The 21,921-nt window shown below is 34.5% G+C and overlaps 1 protein-coding gene across 4 annotated transcripts in view; it reads left to right on the top strand.

The window, feature by feature from the left end:
* KDM6A (lysine demethylase 6A) overlaps window positions 1–21,921 on the top strand; it is a 295,823-nt gene that overhangs the window by 258,217 nt on the left and 15,685 nt on the right. For all 4 annotated transcript variants that reach the window (XM_077145579.1, XM_077145578.1, XM_077145577.1 and 1 more), the window contains 3 exons: window positions 15,565–15,679; window positions 19,679–19,866; window positions 20,639–20,780. In XM_077145579.1, the coding sequence (XP_077001694.1) occupies window positions 15,565–15,679; window positions 19,679–19,866; window positions 20,639–20,780 (445 nt within the window). The remainder of the gene's footprint in view (window positions 1–15,564; window positions 15,680–19,678; window positions 19,867–20,638; window positions 20,781–21,921) is intronic.

The raw sequence follows: 21,921 nt of genomic DNA, 5'->3' as shown, positions 1-21,921 counted from the left end.
CACCCTCAGGTGTTTGTTATTTGTGGCAGACATGATTTGAAGATCAGACTGTTTCCTTTGTTCTTACCTCCTTACTGAATTGTAGCCAAAGAATTGTTTCACAATAGGGTTAAGTTTTCTTCCTGGATAATGAAAGTCAGTGCTTCCTATTAGAAACTCCTGGGAAGCTTTTTTTTTTTTTAGAAATATTTTTATTTACAAATCTTCACACATATACATTCCATACATGGTGTACAATCAGTGGCTCACAATATTATCACATAGTTGTATATTCATCACCATGATCATTTTTTATAACATTTGCATCACTCCAGAAAAAGAAATAAAAAGCAAAAAGAAAAAACTCATACATACCATAAAACTTTTAAAAAGTACATAATTAATTAGTCTCTGGGGGGGTTGGGGACCAATATATTTGTTTTAAAAGCTTCCCAGGGCCAAAGATATCACTCTAGGAACCGTACACAACTGCTTCTCTAATCTGTTATTTCTATCTGCATGTATATACACGTAAATAATATCCTTTACCACTTCTCTTGTTGAACCCATATCCTGCTCTAGTGATGATCCATTTTTCTGCTCTTCATTTTAGCAAAACATCTCAAAAGAGTTTTCTGTGCCTGTTGCCCCCAATTCCTCTATTCTTATTTATTCTGAATTGGATTTTATGTTATTCCTACTCCAACTTATAAAAAACTCATCAGATTTTTCTCCTCTTGAGTACTGGACAGTTATTATGACTCAAGATTATTAAATTGGGGAAAAGAGAATCTCATTGAGAAATCTGTCACTGAAATAGCCGTATATCGAAGCATCTTTCAAATGCAACCAAACAGGTTTTAGGAAATGCTCATTATTTATTTGTATCTATATAATTTTTCATAACTTATTTGCTTGTTTAAATATGGTATGTTGTGAAAAGTTATTCTTCATGAAAAAATAAAATATCTTTGCAAAGAAAAAAAGCTTCCCAGGGGATTCTAATGTACAGCTAAGATTAGAACCATTAGGTTGTGGTGTTTATCCTTAGAACATTGGAAACCCAATTCTATGATTATATCTATACTTAGGTAAAGTGTGAAAAGTTCTGAATTAAACGGCAGAAGACCTATGTCCTGGTCCCCACTTGGTTTAAACACTTAATGTAAATATTGTTATTAGAGCTCTGATTTGTCTTATGTATGTAGTATTGGACTAAATCTGTTAAGATTCATTTCGGTTGGAAATGATTTCCACCCAATTTTAATTACTTTATACAAAAAAGAAATGCACATTTTCATTACAGAATTAGGGAAAAAGCAAACTTCATTTATTACTTGTTTGTCACTTGTGCCTGGGGTGTTTTGGATTTTATTTGCTTCTATGTCATTAGTTTTCCAACGGTGTCCTGTGGAACCTTAGAGGGTAGTGCTGTCCAGTAGAAATATAATGCATGCCACATAAGAGTTTAAATTTTCTAGTAGTCTTATTATAAAAGGAAGTAAGTGGAATTAATTTTAATAAATATTTTAACCCAATATATTCAAAATATTATTTTAACCTCTAATCAGATTAGGACAAAAATTGTTGAGCTTTTTCAAATTTTTATTTTTAGCCACACACTGCTAGTGATTACTCAGTTGGACAACCTAGTCTTACAAGAAATGTTGTATAGTTCAGTTAGTTAAATTCATTTCAAAAAACATTATTTTGAGTACCTGTTTATGGGGGGCAACCACTTTGTTCCTGGAGTTACATAGAATAAATTATAATGGTGTTCACAAACAGATATATATGTTCTAAACTGTACATATGCTCTCAGGCTCTATTAGGCTAAGAAAAAAATTTTTTTCTTTCTATCCCATTCTTTAGTGATATTTGGGCTATAGCCATTCTAACTTTTTCTTTTTGGAGGAAACTGTGAATAATACAGGCAGGGTAGGGAGATGGAACTAGGTGATGTTCTGCAGAGGCTGGGCCCTCTAGGTTTCAGGACTTAATCTGGTCCAGGGACCCATCTGGAGGTTGTAGGTTTCTGGAAAGTTACCCTAGTGTGTGGAACCTTTGAAGAATGTTATATATATTGCCCTAGGTGTTCTTTGCGGTTAGCTGAAATGGTTTTGGTTGGGGTTTGGCAAGTTATGATAGGTAGCAATGTCTAACTGAAGCTTGCATTAATAGTGACCTCCAGAGTAGCCTCTTGACTCTATTTGAACTCTCTCAGCTACTGGTACTTTATTAGGAATTGTTGATCCCACAGTGCCAGGGCTGGACTCATCCCTGGGTAGACTAAGAAATTTTTATTTAGATGGCAGGATCCCACCATTTAATTAGAGTTAAATTAACTTATCCATTTCAATCCCAGCTATCTGTGGTAGGAGACAGAGTTATGTAAGTAAAAAAACTCAGGGTATAATGTGCCCAGGGTGCTGAGAGTATAGCTACATTTTAATTCTTATTATTGAGGTAAAATTCACATAGTTAATTAAATTTAACCATTTAAAGTGTATAATTCAGTGACATTTAGTACATTAACAGTGTTGTACATCCATTATATCTCTCTAGTTATATGGCATTTTCATTACCCCAAAAAGGAAAACTCTTATCCCTTCAGCAGCCACTCTCTGCCCTCCCCTCCTACCAGCCTCTGGCAGTCACTAGTCTGCTTTCTGGATTCATCCATTCTGGATGTTTCAGATAAACGAAAACACAATATGTGACTTTAAAAAATTTTTTTTTGCATGGGCAGGCATACAAAAAAGGGGGGGGGGGGATTAAACCCGGGTCTCTGGTGTGGCAGGCGAGAATTCTGCCTGCTGAGGAGCCACTGTACTGCCCAATATGTGACCTTTTGTGTCTAGCTTTCACTTAGAATAATGTTTTCAAGGTTCATCTGTGTTGTAGCATGTGTCAGAAATTCTGAATAATATTTTCCATTGTATGTATATACCACATTTTATGATCATCCTTTGATGGACATTTGAGTTATTTCTACCTCTTGGCTACTGTGAAGAGTCTGCTATGAACATTCGTGTAGAAGTATTTTTCAAATACCTCTTTCTAATTCTTTGGGGTATATATGTATATACACTTACAAGTGGAATTGCTAAGTCATTTGGTAATTCTGTGTTTAACTTTTTGAGGAACTCCCAAACTTCCACAGCAGCTGCACCATTTTCTGTTTCCTCCATATTCTGATCAACACTGATTGTTTTCTGTTTTGTTTTTACTAATAGCCATCCTAGTAAATGTGAAATGGTTTCTCATTGTGGTTTTGCTTTACATTTGCCTAATAACTAATGACATTGAGCATCTTTTCACATGCTTGTTGACCATTTGTGTATCTTTTTTTGGTGAAATGTCTATTTAAGGCCTTTGCTCGTTTTTTAATTGGGTGGCTTGTCTTCCTGTTGTTGAGAGTTCTGAATATATTCTAGATACTAGACACTTATTAGATATGTGTTTTGTAACTATTTTCTCCCATTCTGTAGGTTGTCTTTTCGCTATCTTTATTAAGATGTCCTTTGTATAAAATTTTTTAATTTTGATGAATTTCAGTTTATTTGGGTTTTTTTCTTTTTTGTGTGTGATTTTGGTGTCATATCTAAGAAATCATTGCCAAATCCAAGGTCATGAAGAGTTACCCCTATGTTTTCTTCTGAGAGTTTTTTGGTTTTAGCTCTCTTAAATTTAGGTCTTTGACACATTTTGAATTAGTTTTTTTATATGGTCCAATGTAGGGATCCAATTTGATTCTTTCACATATGTTTAATCTAGCTCTCCCAACAGCATTTCTTTTTCTCCCCCCATACCATAAAATATTTATTAATAAGTAGAATGATTCTCTCCTGCCTTTGGTTATTTAAGAAAATTGATTTGACTATCTTTGTTGATACCCAGTGCTGACAATGGTTTTTACATTATTCAGTCATGATAGAGATAGATACATGTGTGAAAGACCACACAAAGGTTTGCTTAAGCAGTTGGAATTTTACTTCCGCACACATAAACTTTTTTTTTCAATAAGTAAATAATACACAAATAAATTCACTTGAATTTCTGAATCAGAACACTGGTGGTGAATACAGTGCTTGTTGAGGAACTAAAAGAGAGATGAAAAGAAGAAGGACCTAACTCTGTGGTGGAAGAAAGGCAATATCTCTTTGAAAAGCTTTTCTCCTGACTTAACAGTCCCTATTGCCTGAAAAATAAGCCGTTTTGCTAATGAGAATATAAAAAGCTTTTATGACTTACAGAGTGAATCTGTATCCATGGTTTAAACTTCTTTCCAAATATTGAATTATGGCTGAAGAGCTATACTAAACACCTTTGTAAAACGTTTCTTTGTTTTTCTTTGTTTTGCATACTGTATGATGGGGTCACATTTCATTCTTTTTCCATGTGAGTATCCCAGTTTTACAGCACCGTTTGTTGAATTTTTGTATGTTTGTTTTTGTTGATTTCTTTGTTTGGAAAGTGCATGGGCATTTCTTTGCATTTTTGGTAGGTAAAACAAGAAAATGTTTTATCAGATCTAGGCAGAAATACTGACCTTCTGTTATAACTGCCATAATTTATCCCTGCCCTCAGTACTATAGGCACATTAGGATCTGAAAGCTAAACAGAACAGTATTCCAAGCCATACTGCATGGCAAAATAAAAGTAATCTGGGGTGGGCCACGGTGGTTCAGTGGCAGAGTTCTCGTCTGCCATACCAGAGACCCGGGTTTGATTTCTGGTGCCTGACCTGACCATGCTAAAAAGTAAATAAATAAATAAAATAAAAAATAAAAGTAATGTGGAAAGGTAGATATGATAGTTTATGATTTCAATTTTAAAAACATCTCACTATTACATCTTCTCAGATAGCACCGGAAAATCAGAAAATTAAGAGCTAAATCAAGAAGGGCGTGGTTTTACTTCTACACCACTCATTATTTCAAGATTAAAATAATCCCGGAGTTCTGAAAATGTCATCATTAGTTAACTATACAATTTATTTCAGTCTCTTTTTAATATAGAAATTCACTTTGTAAAAAGATCTCTACATAAGATTTCAAAAAGCACATAATCACAAAATATTCTCTCTCTCTCTCTCTCTCTCTCTCTCTATATATATATATATATATATCTTTTTAATTGAAATTAAAATGTGCCTGTCAAGTACTGAGATCAATGACTAATTTCAGTTCAAATGGGTTTCCTTTTCTAACAGTTGTGTTATGTCTTCCTTTCTATTTTGGGTATTTATAAAAAAATGGACCAAGTAAAAGGGCAAAAACAGATATTCTGATTGTGTAAAGTTCAAAACAAAAAATAAATGCAAAAGTTAAATGATGATACAAATAATAATGATAATAATGGTATGGTAAAAACCCTTATTCTGGACAGTGCGAGGGTAGTTCCCATGGCAGAATTCTTGCCTGCCATGCCAGAGACCTGGATTTGATTCCTGGTGCCTGCCTATGTAAAAAAAAAAAAAAAAACACCTTATTCTGTCATTAACAAAATTCTTCTTACTAACCATACCTCAAGGGCACTTAAAGGCCCAGGTATTTGTCACACACACACCCATCAGCATAAGCACATGAATCTCCAGCTAACCCTCTTTTCTATCATAAATCAGTCATGCACTGGGATGAAACATATCTCGAGATGCTGATGCAGAAAGGTTTTCGTATAGTTTAGGGGCAAATGAATCCATCCGAAAGAACCACACCATAGACATTTCCAACATGCATGGCACTTTCACTTTGAGACTTCTTCACAAGTTGACTATGTATGGCTTCACTGTGTTTTTCTTTCTTGCACAGGGACCCCAGCAGCAAGTGGCCTGTAAGTTAAACAGTCACTTGCGGGTACATCTTCTGCTCACTGTTAGTGTGGGGGAAGGGAGGCTGGAGCTGCCCTGTAGCCATTCTGCAGGCTATCTATGAATACGGGCATGGATGTCATAGGCACAGAGTCATGGTGCACCATATACCCACATAGAGCAGGTACAGATACTGCCCTTGGTGTGGTACGATTTGGGCCAGCATCATTTCCTGAAGAGAATATTCTTTGTCCATTGAATGGTCTTGTCACCGTAGTTGAAAATCAACTTACCAAATAAACCATGGGTTTATTTCTGGACTCTGAATTCTATTCCATTTGTCTATATGACTCTATGTCAGTAGTACCACATTTTTCCGATTACTGTAGCTTTGTAGTAAAATTTAATATTGGGAGATGTGATTCCTCCAACTTTATTATTCTCATTGGGGTGAAGGGACCCCAGTAATATTTGGCGTCCCTTGCAATTCCATATGCGTTTTAGGGTGGCCTTTGAATTTCTGCAAAAATGGCCGTTGGGATTTTGATCGGGATTACACTGAATCTGTACATGGTTCTGGAGAGTATTGCCATCTTGACAATGTTAAGTCTTCTAATCCAAGAACACAGAATGTCTCCATTTACTTAGTTCACCTTTAATTTCCTTCAGCAGTGTTTTATAGTTTCAGTACATAAGTCTTGTACCTTCTTAATTAAATTTGTTTCTAAGTAGTTTATTCTTTTTTAATAAATGAAATTGTTTTCTTAATTTCCTTTTGGGATCGTTCATTGCTAATGTTTAGAAATTCAATTGCTTTTTGCATGTAGATGTTGTATTCTGTAACTTGTTGAGCTTCTTTATTAGCTAAAATGTTTTGGATTTTGTTTTTTGGTTTTTTTGCATGTAGATTTTTTAGGATTTTCTTTATATATAAGATCATGTCATCTGTGAATATAATTTTACTTCTTCCTTTAATATTTGGAAGTCTTTTATTTCTTTTTCTTGCTTGATTGCTCTGGGTAGAACATCCAATACATTGTTGAATAGAAGTGGTGAGAGTGGGCAGGTTGGTCTTGTTTCCAGTCTAAAGAGGAAAGCTTTCAGTATTTTAACATTGTGTATGATGTTACTTGTGAGTTTTTCCATATATACCCTTTATCATGTTGAGGAGCTCCCTTCTAATCCTGGTTGTGGAGTGCTTTTATCCAGAAGGGGAGTGCTAGATTTTGTCAAATACGTTTTCTGCATCAAGATGATTTTTCCTTTCATTTTATGGATGTGGTGTAATACACTGATCAGTTTTCATATACTGAACCACTTGGTCATGATGTATAATCCTATATTATACTGAATTTGGTTTGCTAGTGTTTTTGTCAAGAATTTTGGCATTTGTATCCATAAGCAATATTTGTCTGTTCTTTTCTCAAAGTGCCTTTGCCTGACTTAGGTGTCAGCGTAATATGGATTTATGTAACGAGTTAGGAAGTGTTCCTTCCTCTTCAATTTTTTTTTTTGAGAGGGATTGTTATTAGTTCTTCTTTAAATGTTTGGCAAATTTGCTAGATGGTCTTAGGGGGGTTTTGTTCCTCGTACTGGTAGGGGTTTTTTTAACATTTTTGTTGTGAAATATATGTACGAAAAAGCAATAAATTTCAAAGTTTATTGTAAGTAGTTATAGAACAGATTTTAGAGTTTGGTATGGGTTAAAGTTCTACAGTTTCAGGTTTTACCTTCTAACTGCTCCAAGACACTGGAGACTAAAAGAAATATCAGTTGCAATGATTCAGCAGCCATACTCATTTGTTAAATCCTATTTTCTCCATTACAATCTCTCCTCCTTTGATCCTTCTTCCAGTCTTTAAGGGTATTCTAACTTTTTCATATTAGAAAGGAGCGTCGATAATATGAAACGGGGGAGGTAGAACTAGTTGATGTTCTTGGAGAGGCTGGTCCTTTTGGGTTTCAGGACTTAACTGGCCTAGGAACCATCTGGAGGTGGTAGATTTCTGGAAAGTAATCTTAGTGCATGGAACTCTTGTAGGATCACAGATAGAGCCCTAGGTGTTCTTTAAGGTAAACAGGAATCATTTTGTTTGGGGTTTGCCAAACCATGGTAATTAGTAATATCTAGTGATGCTCACTTAAGAGTAGCCTCTAGCATAGCCACTTGACTCTATTTGAACTCTCTTAGCCACCAATACCTAATTTGTTATATTTCTTTTCCCCCTTTTGATTAGGAAGGCATTGTCAATCCCATGGTGCCAGGGCCAAGCTCATCCCTGGAAGTCATGTCCCACACTGCCAGGGAGACTTTTACCCCTGTATATCATGTCCCTTGTAGTGGAGAGGGTAATGATTTTACTTGCAGAGTTGGGCTGAGAGAGCGAGACACACATGTGAGCAATAGAGGTCCTCTGGAAGTAACTCTTAGACATAACTATAGGTAAGCTCAGCTTCTTCATTACGTAAATAAGCTTCACAAGAACAGGACTCAAGATCAAGGGCTTGGCCTGTTGACTTAGGACTCCCTGTTAGAGATGGTATCCAGGGCTTCTGCGCTGGTAAAGTTTAATTGCGCCATATTTTTTCTCCAGTCCTTCAAGGAACTTTGCCAGTACTTTAAAATTATTTGCCCAACATACTCTGAAATGTGTCTGAGTTACATTAAGCTATATAGAATTACAAGCCTTTGTTCCCATTCTGGGCTTCCTGCGTTTGGGTTGTTTAAGTGATCTATCCAGACACGTGGAGTTAGATTATGTGCTACAGAAAATTTAGGCTTTGGACAGAATAAATCTCTCTTCCTTTGGTCTCATAGAGTAGGTGCAGTTTTAAAATGCAAACAATGCCCTCCTTACCCCTGTATTCTGATTTACCTTAATCCCAACCTGATAGGCTTCATTTTTATCTCTAATTGAATCCTGACCTCTTTTTCAGTTTCTTTAACAGTTATTGTATGTGGCAATGCTGACATTCAGAGCTGCAGAACTCCAACTCTGCTTTTTAGGTATCACACAGGTAGCGAAAGTTCCAGGAGGATACCAGCTTGTAGTTATATAGCACAGCATCTCAAAATCTAGAAATAACATTTACAGCTCCAGACTAAACGTGACTGCTATAAGAGCTTATAATCTAGGCCCCAATTTTCTTAGAAGTATTTTCTAAATGAAACCATACAATATTTGTTCGTTTGTCGCTGGCTTATTTTGCACCACAGAATGTCTCCAAGGTTTATTCACCTCACTGCATGCCTCACAACTTTTTGTTCCTTTTTGTAGCCACGCAATATTCCATCATATGTATGCACCGTAGTTCGCCGTTCTACTTCTCAGTCAGTATATCCTTCAGCCACCTCCATCCATTGGGCATCATGGATAATGTCCAAAGTCAACAAACCATGTCTCATGTTATCCTCACTAAGTTGTAAAATCATCAGCACTCTCAATTTTTGCCAATTTTCATTGCTCCAAAGAGAAAAATAATCAAGAAACATCCTCACAAAAGAAAAAATCAAATTTCCCCTTAACTCTTGTCCTTTCCCCATCTCCACCCCCAATTAATTACCCCTGGTATGTTGTGGTACTATTGATGTATTCTTGTTAACTATAGGCCATAACACGCAATAGTAGTTTTCCCCCTGTACCCCTCTATTATTGACTCTTTGTACAAGATTCATACCTTTGAAGTAATTCATGTGAGAATGTATTTATATTTGTAGTGTTAATCGGTAGGATGCATGGCTCTATACAACCCCTTTGAATCATGTTCACCTTCAATATGGCAATACTACTTATAAAACCCACTAATGAACTGCCTTCACTTCTGTCCATTCCCTTACATTCACGTTCAACCTCATTAGGTAACCTTCACCCATCTCTAGCTTCTGTGTATCCATAGGTCCCCAAATTCTACATTATAAGCCTCTGAGTTTATCCTTTATCAAGATCGTGATAGTGAAATCATACAGTATCTATCCTTTTGTTTCTGGCTTAATTCACTCAGCATTATGTCCTCAAGGTTCATCCATGTGGTCATATGCTTCAGGACCTCATTTCATCTTACTGCTGCATAATATTCCATCATATAATATTCCACATTTTGTTTATCCACTCATCTGTTGATGGGCCCTTGGATTGTTTCTATCTTTTGACAATTGTGAGGAATGTTGCTATGAACGTTGGTGTACGAATGTCTGTTTGTGTCATGGCTTTCAGCTCTTCTGGGTATATATTGAGTAGTTGTATTACCGGGTCATAGAGCAACTGTGAGTATTTTGTTTCTAAGGAACTACCAAACTGTCTTCCTTAGCACCTGTTCCCACCAGCAATGTGTAAGGGTCCCAGTTTCTCCATATCCTCTCCAACATTTGTACTTTCCTGTTTGTTTAATAGCAGCCATTCTTATAGGCGTGAGGTGATATCTCATTGTAGTCTTGATCTGTATTTCCTTTATAGCTAATGAAAATAAGCATGTCTTCATGTGCTTTTTAGCCATCTGTATTTGCTCTTTGGAAAAATGTCTTTTCATATCTTTAGCCCATAATTGGGTTGTTTGTTCTTTTGTTGTTTAGTTGTTAAAGTTCTTTATGTATACAGGATATTTTGTCTGATACATGATTTCCAAATATTTTTTCCTATCGAGTTGACAGCCTGTTCATCTTTGACAAGTTCCTTTGATGCACAGAAGCATTTGATTTCGAGGAGTTCCCATTTATCTATTATTTTTCTTTCGTTGTTTGTGCTTCAGGTGTAAAGTTTAAGATGCTACCTCCTTTTACTAGGTCTTGAAGATATTTCTGTATATTTTCTTCTAGGAATTTTATGGTACTGGCTCTTATATTTAGGTCTTTGATTGCTGGCGAGTTTTTGATGACTTATTCAGTCAGTTTTGGTAATTTCTGTATCTTTATAAAATTTCCCATTTTATCTGGGTCATCTAATTTATTAATGTTCAGTTCATAGTATTCTCTTATCCTTTTTATTTCTGTAAGATCAGTAATAATGTCTTCATTTTCATTTCTGATTTTGGTAATTTGAGTCTCTCTTTTTTCTTATTGTAGCTAAAGTTTTTTCAGTTTTTAATTTTTTTTCTAAGAACCAACTTTTGGTTTTGCTTTGATTTTTCTCTCTTTGTCTATTCTCTTTTGGGCTCATCACCTCCACTGTTATCTTTATTATTTCTTTCCTTTTGTTAGCTTTGGGCTTTAATTTGCTCTTCTTTTTCTAGCTCATTAAGGTTTGAAATTAGGTTACTGATTTTAGATCTTTTTTTAAAATCATCATTTATCTTTAAATTGCCCTTTGAGCATTGCTTTCACCATATAGCATAAGTTTTGGTATCTTGTGTTTTCATTTTCGTTTGTCTCAAAGTGTTTTCTTATTTCCCTTTTGCTTTCTTCTTTAACCCATTGGATGTTTCAGAGTTGTTTAATTTCTAAAAATTAAACATAAAACCAGAAAATTCAGGTTTTCTTTCTGTTTCTGATTTCTAATTTCGTTCCATTGTGTTTGGAGAAGATACTTTGTATGATTTCAGTCTTTTTAAATTTAAGACCTGATATGTGGCTGAACATATGGTCTATCCTGAAGAATGTTCCCTGAGCACTTGAAAAAATCTATTTTGCTGTTGTTGGTTGGAATGTTCTTTATGTGTGTGCTGGTTCTAATTGGTGATTGTATAGAGTTGTTCAACTCCTCTGTTTCTCATTGATCTTTATCTAGTTGTTCCATTCATTATGCAAAATAGGGTTTTGAAATGCCCAACTATTACTGTAGAATTGTCTACTTTTCCCTTCATGTCTTTCAAATTTTGCCTCATATATTTCAGGCTCTCTTGTTAGGTACATTTATGTTTACCATTGTTATTTCTTCTTAATAGATTGACTTTTTTATCAATATATAGCATCCTTCTTTGTTTCTTGTACCGATTTTTAACTTAACAACAATTTTGACTGATGCTACTATAGACACCCGAGCTCATTTTTGGTTACTATTTGCATGGAATATCCTTTGCCATTCTTTTACTTTCAGTCTATTTATCATTGGATATAATGTCTCATAAACAACCTATAGTTGGATTGTGTTTTTTATTTATTCTGCCACTCTTTTAATTGGAGAGTTTAATCTGTTCACACTTAAATTACAGATAAGGAATGACTTTTTCCCACCATTTTGGTATTTAACAAACTAATTCAAAGTAGTAATAACTTAGTTTCAATAGTATACTAAAACCCTGCTTCTGTATACTTCCGTCCCTCCCTCTTATGTTGTTATTGTCATGAATTACATCTTTATATTTTCTCTGTCCATTATCATAGATATTGTTTCATGTATTTGTCTTATAAGTCATATAGGAAAAAAAAGAGGAATTATAAGCCAAAAATATAGTAATGCAGGTTTTTATTTGCCTATATAGTTGTCTATCCCAATGTTCTTTATTTCTTCGTATGACTTTATGTTACTCTCTAGTATCCTTTCATGTCCTTCAGCAGTTCTTATAAGTCTGGTCTACTAACAGTGAATTACCTCAGCTTCTGTTAATCTGAGAATGTCTTACTTTTTCCTTCATTTTTGAAGAATAGTTTTTCCAGATATAGAATTCTTGGTTGACAGGTTTTTTTTTCCTTTCACCACTTGAAATGTTATCCCCCTGTCTCCTGACATCAACTCTGCTGTTGATCTTATTTAGGATCTTTAATATATGACACTTTGCTTCCCTCTTACTGCTTTCATGAATCTCTCTTTCTCTTTCAGCAGTTTATTTGCAATGTGTCTCAGTGTGGAGCTCTTTAAGTTTAACGTTCTCGGAGTTTATTGAGTTTCTTTGATGTATTGACTCATGTCTTTTATGAAATTTGTCAAGTTTTTGACCATTATTTTTTCGCATATTCTTTTTGTCTCTTTCTATGGCTCCTCTCCTTCTTAGACTCCCATAATGAGTATGATGATAGCTTTGATGGTGTCCCACATGTTTCTTAGGCTCTATTTGTTGTTCTTACTTTTTTCTTCTCCTCAGCCTGCATAATATCAATTGTCCTATCTTCATGTTCATTGATTCTTCTACCTGCTCAAATCTATTGAACCACTGTAGTGAATTTTTCATTTCAGTTATTGTCCTTTTCTATTTGGTTCTTTTTAATAACTCCTATCTCTTTATTGATATTCTCTATTTGTTGAGCCATTGTTCTCCTGATTTTCTTTATTTCTGTGTCCATAGTTTACTTTAGCTGTCTTAATATATTTTAGCTTATTTAAAGACAGTCAATTTAAAGTTCAATGTCTGTTCTTTTTCTGGCACAGTTTCTGTTAATGTTTTCCTGTGAATGAGTGATAGCTTCTGTTTTTGTTTTTGTTTTTGTTTTTTTGCATGATTTTTATTGAAAACTGGTCATTTTGAGTATTTTTGTAAAGTGAATTCTCCGTCACGCATTGTCTCTGGTAGTGTTCTGCTAGTGTTTTTCTTTTTTTTCTATATTGTGTGGTTGGGGTCACATTTCATTCTTTTTCCATGAGAACAACCTGTTATTCTAGCACCATTTATTGAATTTTATTTATTTATTTTTTTGGTGTTTGGGGAAAAGAGCATGGGCTGGAAATTGAACCCAAGTCTCCTACATCTGCTAGTGTTTTGAAATCTTGAATATTGTGAAAATTTTGGAAACCAAATTCTCCTCACACACTTCAGTATTTTTCTATTGCTACTTGTTGTGGGCTGCGGTCATTTGTTTGATTAGTGACTTTTCCAAACTTTTTGCACAGATTGTATTCCTTGTCATATCTGGTACTTAAGTCTTTGTCCTGTTATCTTAGCAGTTAGTCAGTGATGTGAGAGAGATTTCTTTCACGACTTGAAGCTACAGAAGAAAATAAAAAGAAGAAAGAATGAAAGAAAAAATAATTATCCAGATCTTTGTATATTGTCTCTGTGTTATTGGGTCACTCCTTGTATGTTTTACTGGGTAGGCTATTTATGACTCTGCTTTAGCCTTCACTTCCAACTTGCTCTAAGCCTAAATATCAATGTGGTGAAAGTTTATGATTTTCTCAAATCTTTTCTTAGCATGTGTCCTGTCCTTGGTATGTGTGTGGCTTTCTAGGTTCCCTGGTATACATAGAAACATTTCAGAACCCTAGTCCCTGAAATCTCTCACTCCCCAGCTTATCCTCCCCAGTTTTATGTCTATTGTTGCCTCATTGTTTGCCCCAGGTAGCAGCAACTTCTTCATTCGCCTTTCAGTGTTTTCTTTACTGATCATCCTCATTGTAGTCACTCCACCTTCAGAGTGTTCCATGTTAGGCAAACCAAAGGGAATCCTTTGTCACTTCTTTGTGAAAGCCCCAGTCAGGTCAAAACATACAGTTCCTTGGGAATAAGGTCTACTCTATTTCTCTGAAATCAGGTACCCACACCAGCAAAGCAGGCTGCCATTTTTAAGACCGCCACAGTGCCTAGGCTGGGTGGTGGATGGGAATAGGGTAAGTTAAAATGCCACAAAGATCTCCTACCATGTTTAAATCATCTTCTGGCTGAGCATTGATGTGGTTGCTGTTAACTTTTGAGTATCTCTCAGAATTCTAGTAAGATTGATTCTGTAAGTTTTTGCAGATTTGGTGTTTCTGGAGAAGAATGGATCCCCAGAGTTCCCTATTTGCCATTTTTGCTGATGTCACTTCCTGGAGCCAGCCAAATTTTGAAAACTAGCCTTCTTATTGGTCAATTTCTTAATGCTGCTTTTGAAAAATGGGGATTAGTTCACAAAGAAGAAATGGTGATAATATCAATAATAGCTAATATTTATTGCTTACCATGTATTAGATACTGTTGTTCAATCTTTTTTAAAAAAAAAAAAACAGTGATTTATAGGAATTTGTTTTGGTTTGCTAAAGCTACCAAAATACAGTATACCAGAAATGGATTGACCTTTTCAAAGGAGATTTATTAAGTTACAAATTTACAGTCCTAAGACCATGAAAATATCCAAATTAAGGCATCTAGAGAAAGATTAACTCTGAAAAAAAGCTGATGGTGTCTGGGGTTTCTCTGTCATATGGGAAGGCACATGGTGACACATCTGCTGTCCTTCTTTCCTGGCTTCTGGTTTCAGGTGGCCCTCTCCCCTCCTCTTCCCAGTGGTTTTCACTCTGAGCATCTGTGGTTCCTCACTTAGCTTCTCCAGGGCAGACTCTGGGTTTCATCTCTTAGCTTAGCATCTCCAAATATCTGTGTCTTGGTTTCATCTTTCTGCTCTCCATGTCAACTCTGAGCTCTCTCACTCCCTCTCTGTGAGCTCTTTTAAGGACTTCAGTATCTAATTAAGACCTACCTCAAATGGGCAGGGCATAGCTCCAAGGAAATAACCTAATCAAAAGATCCCATGCACAATAACTCTGTACCCACAAGATTGGATTAAATTTTAGGGGATACATAACAGTTTTAAAACAGCACAGAATTGTTGGAAACTGAGGCAGAAAGGTTTAGCAAAACTTATCCAGGTTCACATAATGACTAAGCCAAGAAGCCTCACTCCAGAACCCAAGCTCTTAACCATGATTTATACTGCTTCCCAGAGAATTCCTCAAAGATAAATTAGGCATGGACCATACTCATTTCTAAAACCGGGCTAGACACTAAAATTCTATAATGTGAGAAATCTGATGGAAATTGAATAGAATTTGAGCATTCTCTTTTGGACATTTCTAATATTTCATTTCTAAAGACACATTTTCCATGGAATTTGTAGTGTGCTGATGTTTTTTTTTTCTTTCATATTTCAGGTCATCAAGAAAATAACAACTTTTGTTCAGTTAACATAAATATTGGTCCAGGTGACTGTGAATGGTTTGTTGTTCCTGAAGCTTACTGGGGTGTTCTGAATGACTTCTGTGAAAAGTAGGTTTCTGAACTAAATTTTCTTTAAACATAATTATTAGAAAACAGTAATTGTACAGAACAAATTACCAAGCTGGACTTCCTAATGGATGTCACCAGTTTTCACTTGCCATTCAACAGAATATTCATTTTAAATCATTAGATTCTAAACCTATTGTTTTGGGTTATTGAGAGTACTTTAAGAAAGGTGCTGTGGAAACACTATGTGGTTTCATGAATTTATAGGATAGAAAGTTGGAGTTGTTCATTAGGCTTATTTTTAAAATTGATGTATAAATACTTCCATTGAAAGCTGTGTATTCCAAGAAAAATTGTTTAATTATAAATGATTTTAGAAATGGAGGGAATTCTCCAGTGATCATGGAAATTGGTTCTTAATAATTCAAGCTTGAACATGTTACCCTTGGCCATATCATATATTTAAAAAATATATATATATTAGCAAATTTTCCTATAAAGGAATTTTATAAAACTAAAGTTAATTGCTTCAGATTTTGTTTTCTCCAGAAGAAAAAACTCACAGTAGTGGAAGTGTTTTTTGTTTGTTTTTAAATATTTTTATTGTCAAACCTTAACAAACAAACATATAAACATTCTTGACATACAGTCATTCTATACATGGTGTACAATCAGTGACTTACAATATCATCACATAATTGTGTATTCATCACCAGGATCATTTGTTTGAGCATTTGCATCTCTCCAGCAAAAGAAATAAAAAAGAAAAAAAAATACATACCATACCCTTTACCCCTCTCTCTCATTGACCACTAGTATTCGATTTCTTTTAACCTTTGTTCCCCCTATTATTTGTTTATTTTTTATCCATATTTTTTACTCATCTGTCCATACTGTAGATTAAAGGAGCATCAGACACAAGGTTTTCACAATCACACAGTCATATTGTAAAAGCTATATCATTATACAATCAGCTTTAAGAAACACAGCTACTGGAACACAGGTCTACAGTTTCAGGTACTTCCCTCTAGCCACTCTAATACACCATAAACTGAAAAGCAGATATCTATAGAATGCATAAGAATAACCTCCAGGATAACCTCTTGACTCTGTTTGAAATCTCTCAGTCACTGACACTTTATTTTTTTCTCATTTCTCTCTTCCCCCTTTGGTCAAGAAGGTTTTCTCAATCCTTTGATGCTGAGTCCCAGCTCATCCCAGGATTTCTGTCCCACATTGCCAGGGAGATTTACACCCTGGTAGTCATGTCCCTCATAGAGGGGAAGGGCAGTGAGTTTGCTTGCGGTGTTGGCTTAGAGAGAGAGAGGCCACATCTGAGCAACAAAAGAGGTTCTCTGGGAGTGACTCTTAAGCCTAATTTTAAGTTGGTTTAGCCTAACCTTTGTAGGGATAATCTTCATTGGGCTCAGCCTATTGATTTGGTTGTCCCCACTGCTTGTAAGAAGATCAGAAATTCTCCAAATAGGAAAGTTGAATATTACCTCCTAAGATTCTAGAAATAGCCTTCACTTTATATATGTGTCCTATATAAAGGGTACCTTGAAATTGATTTCACTGTTTAAATTTAATTATTTGTCTAGATAGAATTTATTCTCTTCCTTAAAAAAAAAGCACTCCTTTTTGTGAGCTCCTAATGGTTTCATTTAGTAGTAACACTGGAAAATTGTTATGGAACAACGTGAATTATATATACATTTGGTATGATTCCCCACCCCCACTCCCCCATTTGGGTAAGAAAATAACCATTTACCACCTAAAACATTTACATGTGAGACTATTTTGCAAACATATTATATACATATCCCACATAATTTGTAATATTCTACTTTGGATTAAAGTATCTTTGATAAAAATATTTTGATTTAATAAGAAGTGTATCATAATTGACAAAAATGCATTAATCCAAAATTTTTCTATATATAGCAAGAGATAATCACCTTTTATTGTCTTTGCTGTTTAACATATAGGTTTACTTCAGTATAAGAAAGCTAAAACTGTGAGATTTTTAATTTTTAAATATATTGATGAAATAACCTGATCTACTTTAATCTGTACTTACTTTTATGGGCCAACTGGTAGTAGCTGAGAAAAAACAGTGTCATGTGGGAAATCTCCATTCTTAAACTTTAAGATGGTAGTGTGTGGTGACAACTGCAGTGATCTTTGTTCATTATTTCTCAATTAGGGATTGGGTATTTTTAAGGTTAGCTTTCTTTCCCAACTAAATGGAGAGGTATTTTGAAGAACAAAGATAATTAGATAGGCAGATGATGTCCAAAAAGCTTGAGCTGGAGGATAATAAAAACATCAAGTTAGCAGGAAGACAAAGGTAAATTTTGCAAAGTTGCAGAAATGGCATTTGCTACCTTAGCATTTCACTGTAATTTTGTTTCATGTGATTGTTGCTTCTTATATTGACCATTTATTTTATGACTTTAATTAATACCTGCATTAAAATGAGCATTCTTTTGCATATATGATTTAAAAGGATATGTGTGGGTGTTTTTTAGTTGTTGATTATTTGTTCTTGCTTGTTTACTTGCTTCCTTGCTTTTGCATAGAAAGTTTTCTCCACTTGTATGATGGCAGTGCAATGCGTGGGTGAAATAGGAACAGGAATTGTGTGTGCCATTTTTTGTTTGTCAGGCAACTTTTTCTGGAATGTATCTACTTTTTTTGTGGGGGGTGGGGGATACATGGTCTGGGAATCTAACCCGGGTCTCCCACATGAAAGAGAGCATTCTACTTATATTTAAAACAAATAGTAAACCAATCCTTGTCCCCTTGAAATTGTTATTCTGTTCTAGATTCATCTCAGGAGTAGCTTTGCATTTTTTAGGGGGAAAAAAGGAAGAGATAAAGTTTCCAGACCAGGGGTTGGCAAACTTGTTCTGTAAATGACCACATAATACATATATTTTAGACTTTGCATATCATGCCGTCTCTGTCCCAACCATATAGCTGTAGCAGGAAAGCAGTTATAGATAATATATAAATGTAAACGGGCATCGTTATGTCCCAGTAAACTTTTATTATCAAAATAGGCAGGGGACTGGATTTGGCCTGTGGGCCTTATGTAGTTTGCCAACTCCTGATCTAGGTAAAAATTTAAATTTAAAACAATTTCAAGGTACCTTTTACTATATACTTTAGCACAAGGAACAGAAATAAAGTGAAGGCTATTTCTTAGAACTTAAAGAAAGGAACATTTGTACTATGCAAGTTTTTCCCAATGAAATGAAATATGAAGTAGTTAATTGAATTTTTAAAAATTCTTTTATAGGAAAAGTTGCTAATGTAATAAAGCAAATACTGTATCATGATAAAGAAGACTAACAAGAAGCCGCATTTTAGTATAGAATCTTAGTAATATGATCTATAGAATGTTTCCAAAGTGTATAGGCATTGATGGTAGTGATTACGGTTATGTGTGTGTGTGTGTTCATTTTTGATAGTTTTTTCAACTATGTGGTTTTATCAATTAGTTATCAAAACTGTATCAAGACGAACATCCCCTTTGTCCTGCTTAGGATTCAAAACAGCAATAGAGGTGATATCTATTTCCTCAGAAATTGAGGAAAGTGCCTTATATCTATCATAGTGTTCCTGTTTATGGATTTAAATGACTTGATGTCATCACTACCTTCTGTTTGCCTTTTAGGGATTGCTGGATTGTCCAGGGGAAAAGGTTCAATCAAAATAGTCTTTATTGAAATTAAATTAAAAGTTGATGTATGTAAGTGTTACTTAAAATTAGCTTTGCATTTTACTTGAATCCTTGAAAATTCGATTTAAGGTAGTAATACTGCTCTTCAATAAGTCATGTAATACTCAACTGTAATTAATTTCACTCACTTTTCAGCAGCTCTTTATGCATGAACAAAGTTTCAGTGAAATGAATTCAGTGAAATGAAATGACTGAGCATTTTTAAAAACTTCTGACATTATCTTCTCGTCTTTAAAAGCTTATTAAAATACATAATTTTTTTTTTATATTTGCATTATTTGTTCTTATTTCAGAAATAATTTGAATTTCCTAATGGGTTCTTGGTGGCCCAACCTTGAAGATCTTTATGAAGCAAATGTTCCAGTATATAGGTTTATTCAGCGACCTGGAGATTTGGTCTGGATTAATTCAGGCACTGTACATTGGGTTCAGGCTATTGGCTGGTGCAACAACATTGCTTGGAATGTTGGTCCACTTACAGGTATTTCAAAGAATATGCTAGAAAAAAAGTTTAATTTATAAAGGATTATATCTGATAGGTCTGTTCTTTTTTTCTTGGAAAATAACTCACTAAAAATTGGAAGTGTAGCTCCTTGCATAAAATCTTAATTCATGGTATGAAAAATTAAATTCGAATTAACAAATGGAAATCCAAGATCATAGGTCTCAGCAAATAACAAGTTTATGTCTGTATACATAGAAGATTTACTTTTACTATTTTTTTAAGTGCTTAGTTTTGTTTTATAAAGAAAACCCTTTATGGGAGAAAACAAAGCATAGTGGTTATTCATTCTTTTCAATTTTTCTTTTATCTGATGTATCAATGAACAACCCTGTTAAGTCAAAAGTCTCTTTCAGTTATGTCTGCCTTTAGGCAGTATATATTTAAGATTAAAAATATGGCCTTTGAAGCTAGAAGGACCTGGATTAGGACCAAGACCTGGCTTTTGCAGCTTTGGGCAAATTATTTAACCTCTCTGAGCCTCAATTTCTTTATCTGTATAATGGGGATAATAATATTAAGTGCTGTAAAGATTAAATGGGATAATGTATAAAAATTGCTCAGCACAGTGCCTGACTCTTTACATGATCACTGTTACTATTACCATAATTACCCCAGAACAAAAAATTATTTTTGTAGTGTTGAAGTTTTTAGAATTGGTAATGAAGATATCACCTGAGAAGGGTGCTAATGGTTATCTTCATATCTTTTGATACTTTGAATTGCTTTATAACTGTTTTTTTTTTCCTAGCCTGCCAGTATAAATTGGCAGCGGAACGGTACGAATGGAACAAATTGCAAAGTGTGAAGTCAATAGTACCCATGGTTCATCTTTCCTGGAATATGGCACGAAATATCAAGGTCTCAGATCCAAAGCTTTTTGAAATGATTAAGTAAGTGCTTTCTAAAACTGCTGTAGTCCCTCTTTTTTGGGGGAGTGTTAACTATTCAATACTTTTTTTCCCCATAGAATTATGTTGATATCAAATTATATTGATATCAAAACAAAATGGTCCAGAAGTCTTAGGAAATTGTAATACAAGAATCCACATGCTAAAAATATTTTCCCTTCTGAACAGTCAGCTCATACAAAGAGGAGCCAAAAGTATAAGTGATTCTAAACCAGTAAATTCACAAACCTGTGCTTCCCCATGACCCTTTGAACTACCTGATTTCCCAGGAGAACTTTAATTTTAATATTGCGTCTGCTTTTGTTAATAAGAGAGAATGGTATCACAAAATAATTGGTGGTACAGAGAAATTAGAATTTAATAGGATTTGACTAAAATGGTAAAAAAAAAATCTTCTGATTGTTTTAATTAAGTCATCCGTCTTATAATTGTCCCTTTTCTTAGCTGTTTTAAATACTTAATACAGGTTATAAAAATGCCTATGTACTGTCCTAACTTAAAAACATATATCATAGTAAGCTTCTAATTTATTAGTTTCTGTCCTAGCTATTTTGTAAATCTATTTAGAAGTAATATTTCAAACAGTGATATATAGCAGTGTTTCCCTAAATTGTGTTTTCTACCACTACTATCTCTACCCCAAAAGATGTGGGATTCTGGTCAAAGAACTATGGGAAATGATGAATTAAAATAAAGTTCTTTTTTTCTTAGTAAAATGTTTTAGAGTGTGTGTTTTGATGTGTTTTGTGAATGGGGGAGAAGGATGTAATGTACAATATTTCCCAACTTATTTGACCAAATTCTTTTTGAGGGATTTCTTCGAAAACTCATTTTAGAATATGCTGCTTTATACTCATTGATAAAATAAGTTCATCTAAGTCTTTGTCAAAATAGTATTTATGTTACGTATTTCTCCTCCTGAAATATTAATTGGGTCAACATGTGCTGTTTTAAAAAATGCTATACTTTGAAAGTAATCCTGCCTTTTTAACTGATTTCAAGTCTAAATTCACGATTTTACTCTAACAAAAATTGTGTGGCCAAAGTAACATGTCTATCAATTATCTTGTGACACAGTCCTTTATTGTACTATATTTCTAGTCCTAGGTAAAAAGTGTAAGGG

Source organism: Tamandua tetradactyla, chromosome X, assembly GCF_023851605.1.
Source record: "Tamandua tetradactyla isolate mTamTet1 chromosome X, mTamTet1.pri, whole genome shotgun sequence".
In the NCBI taxonomy this organism is placed as follows: domain Eukaryota; kingdom Metazoa; phylum Chordata; class Mammalia; order Pilosa; family Myrmecophagidae; genus Tamandua; species Tamandua tetradactyla.
The sequence above is the reverse complement of the archived record's forward strand: the minus strand, read 5'-3'. Positions and strand labels throughout refer to the sequence as shown.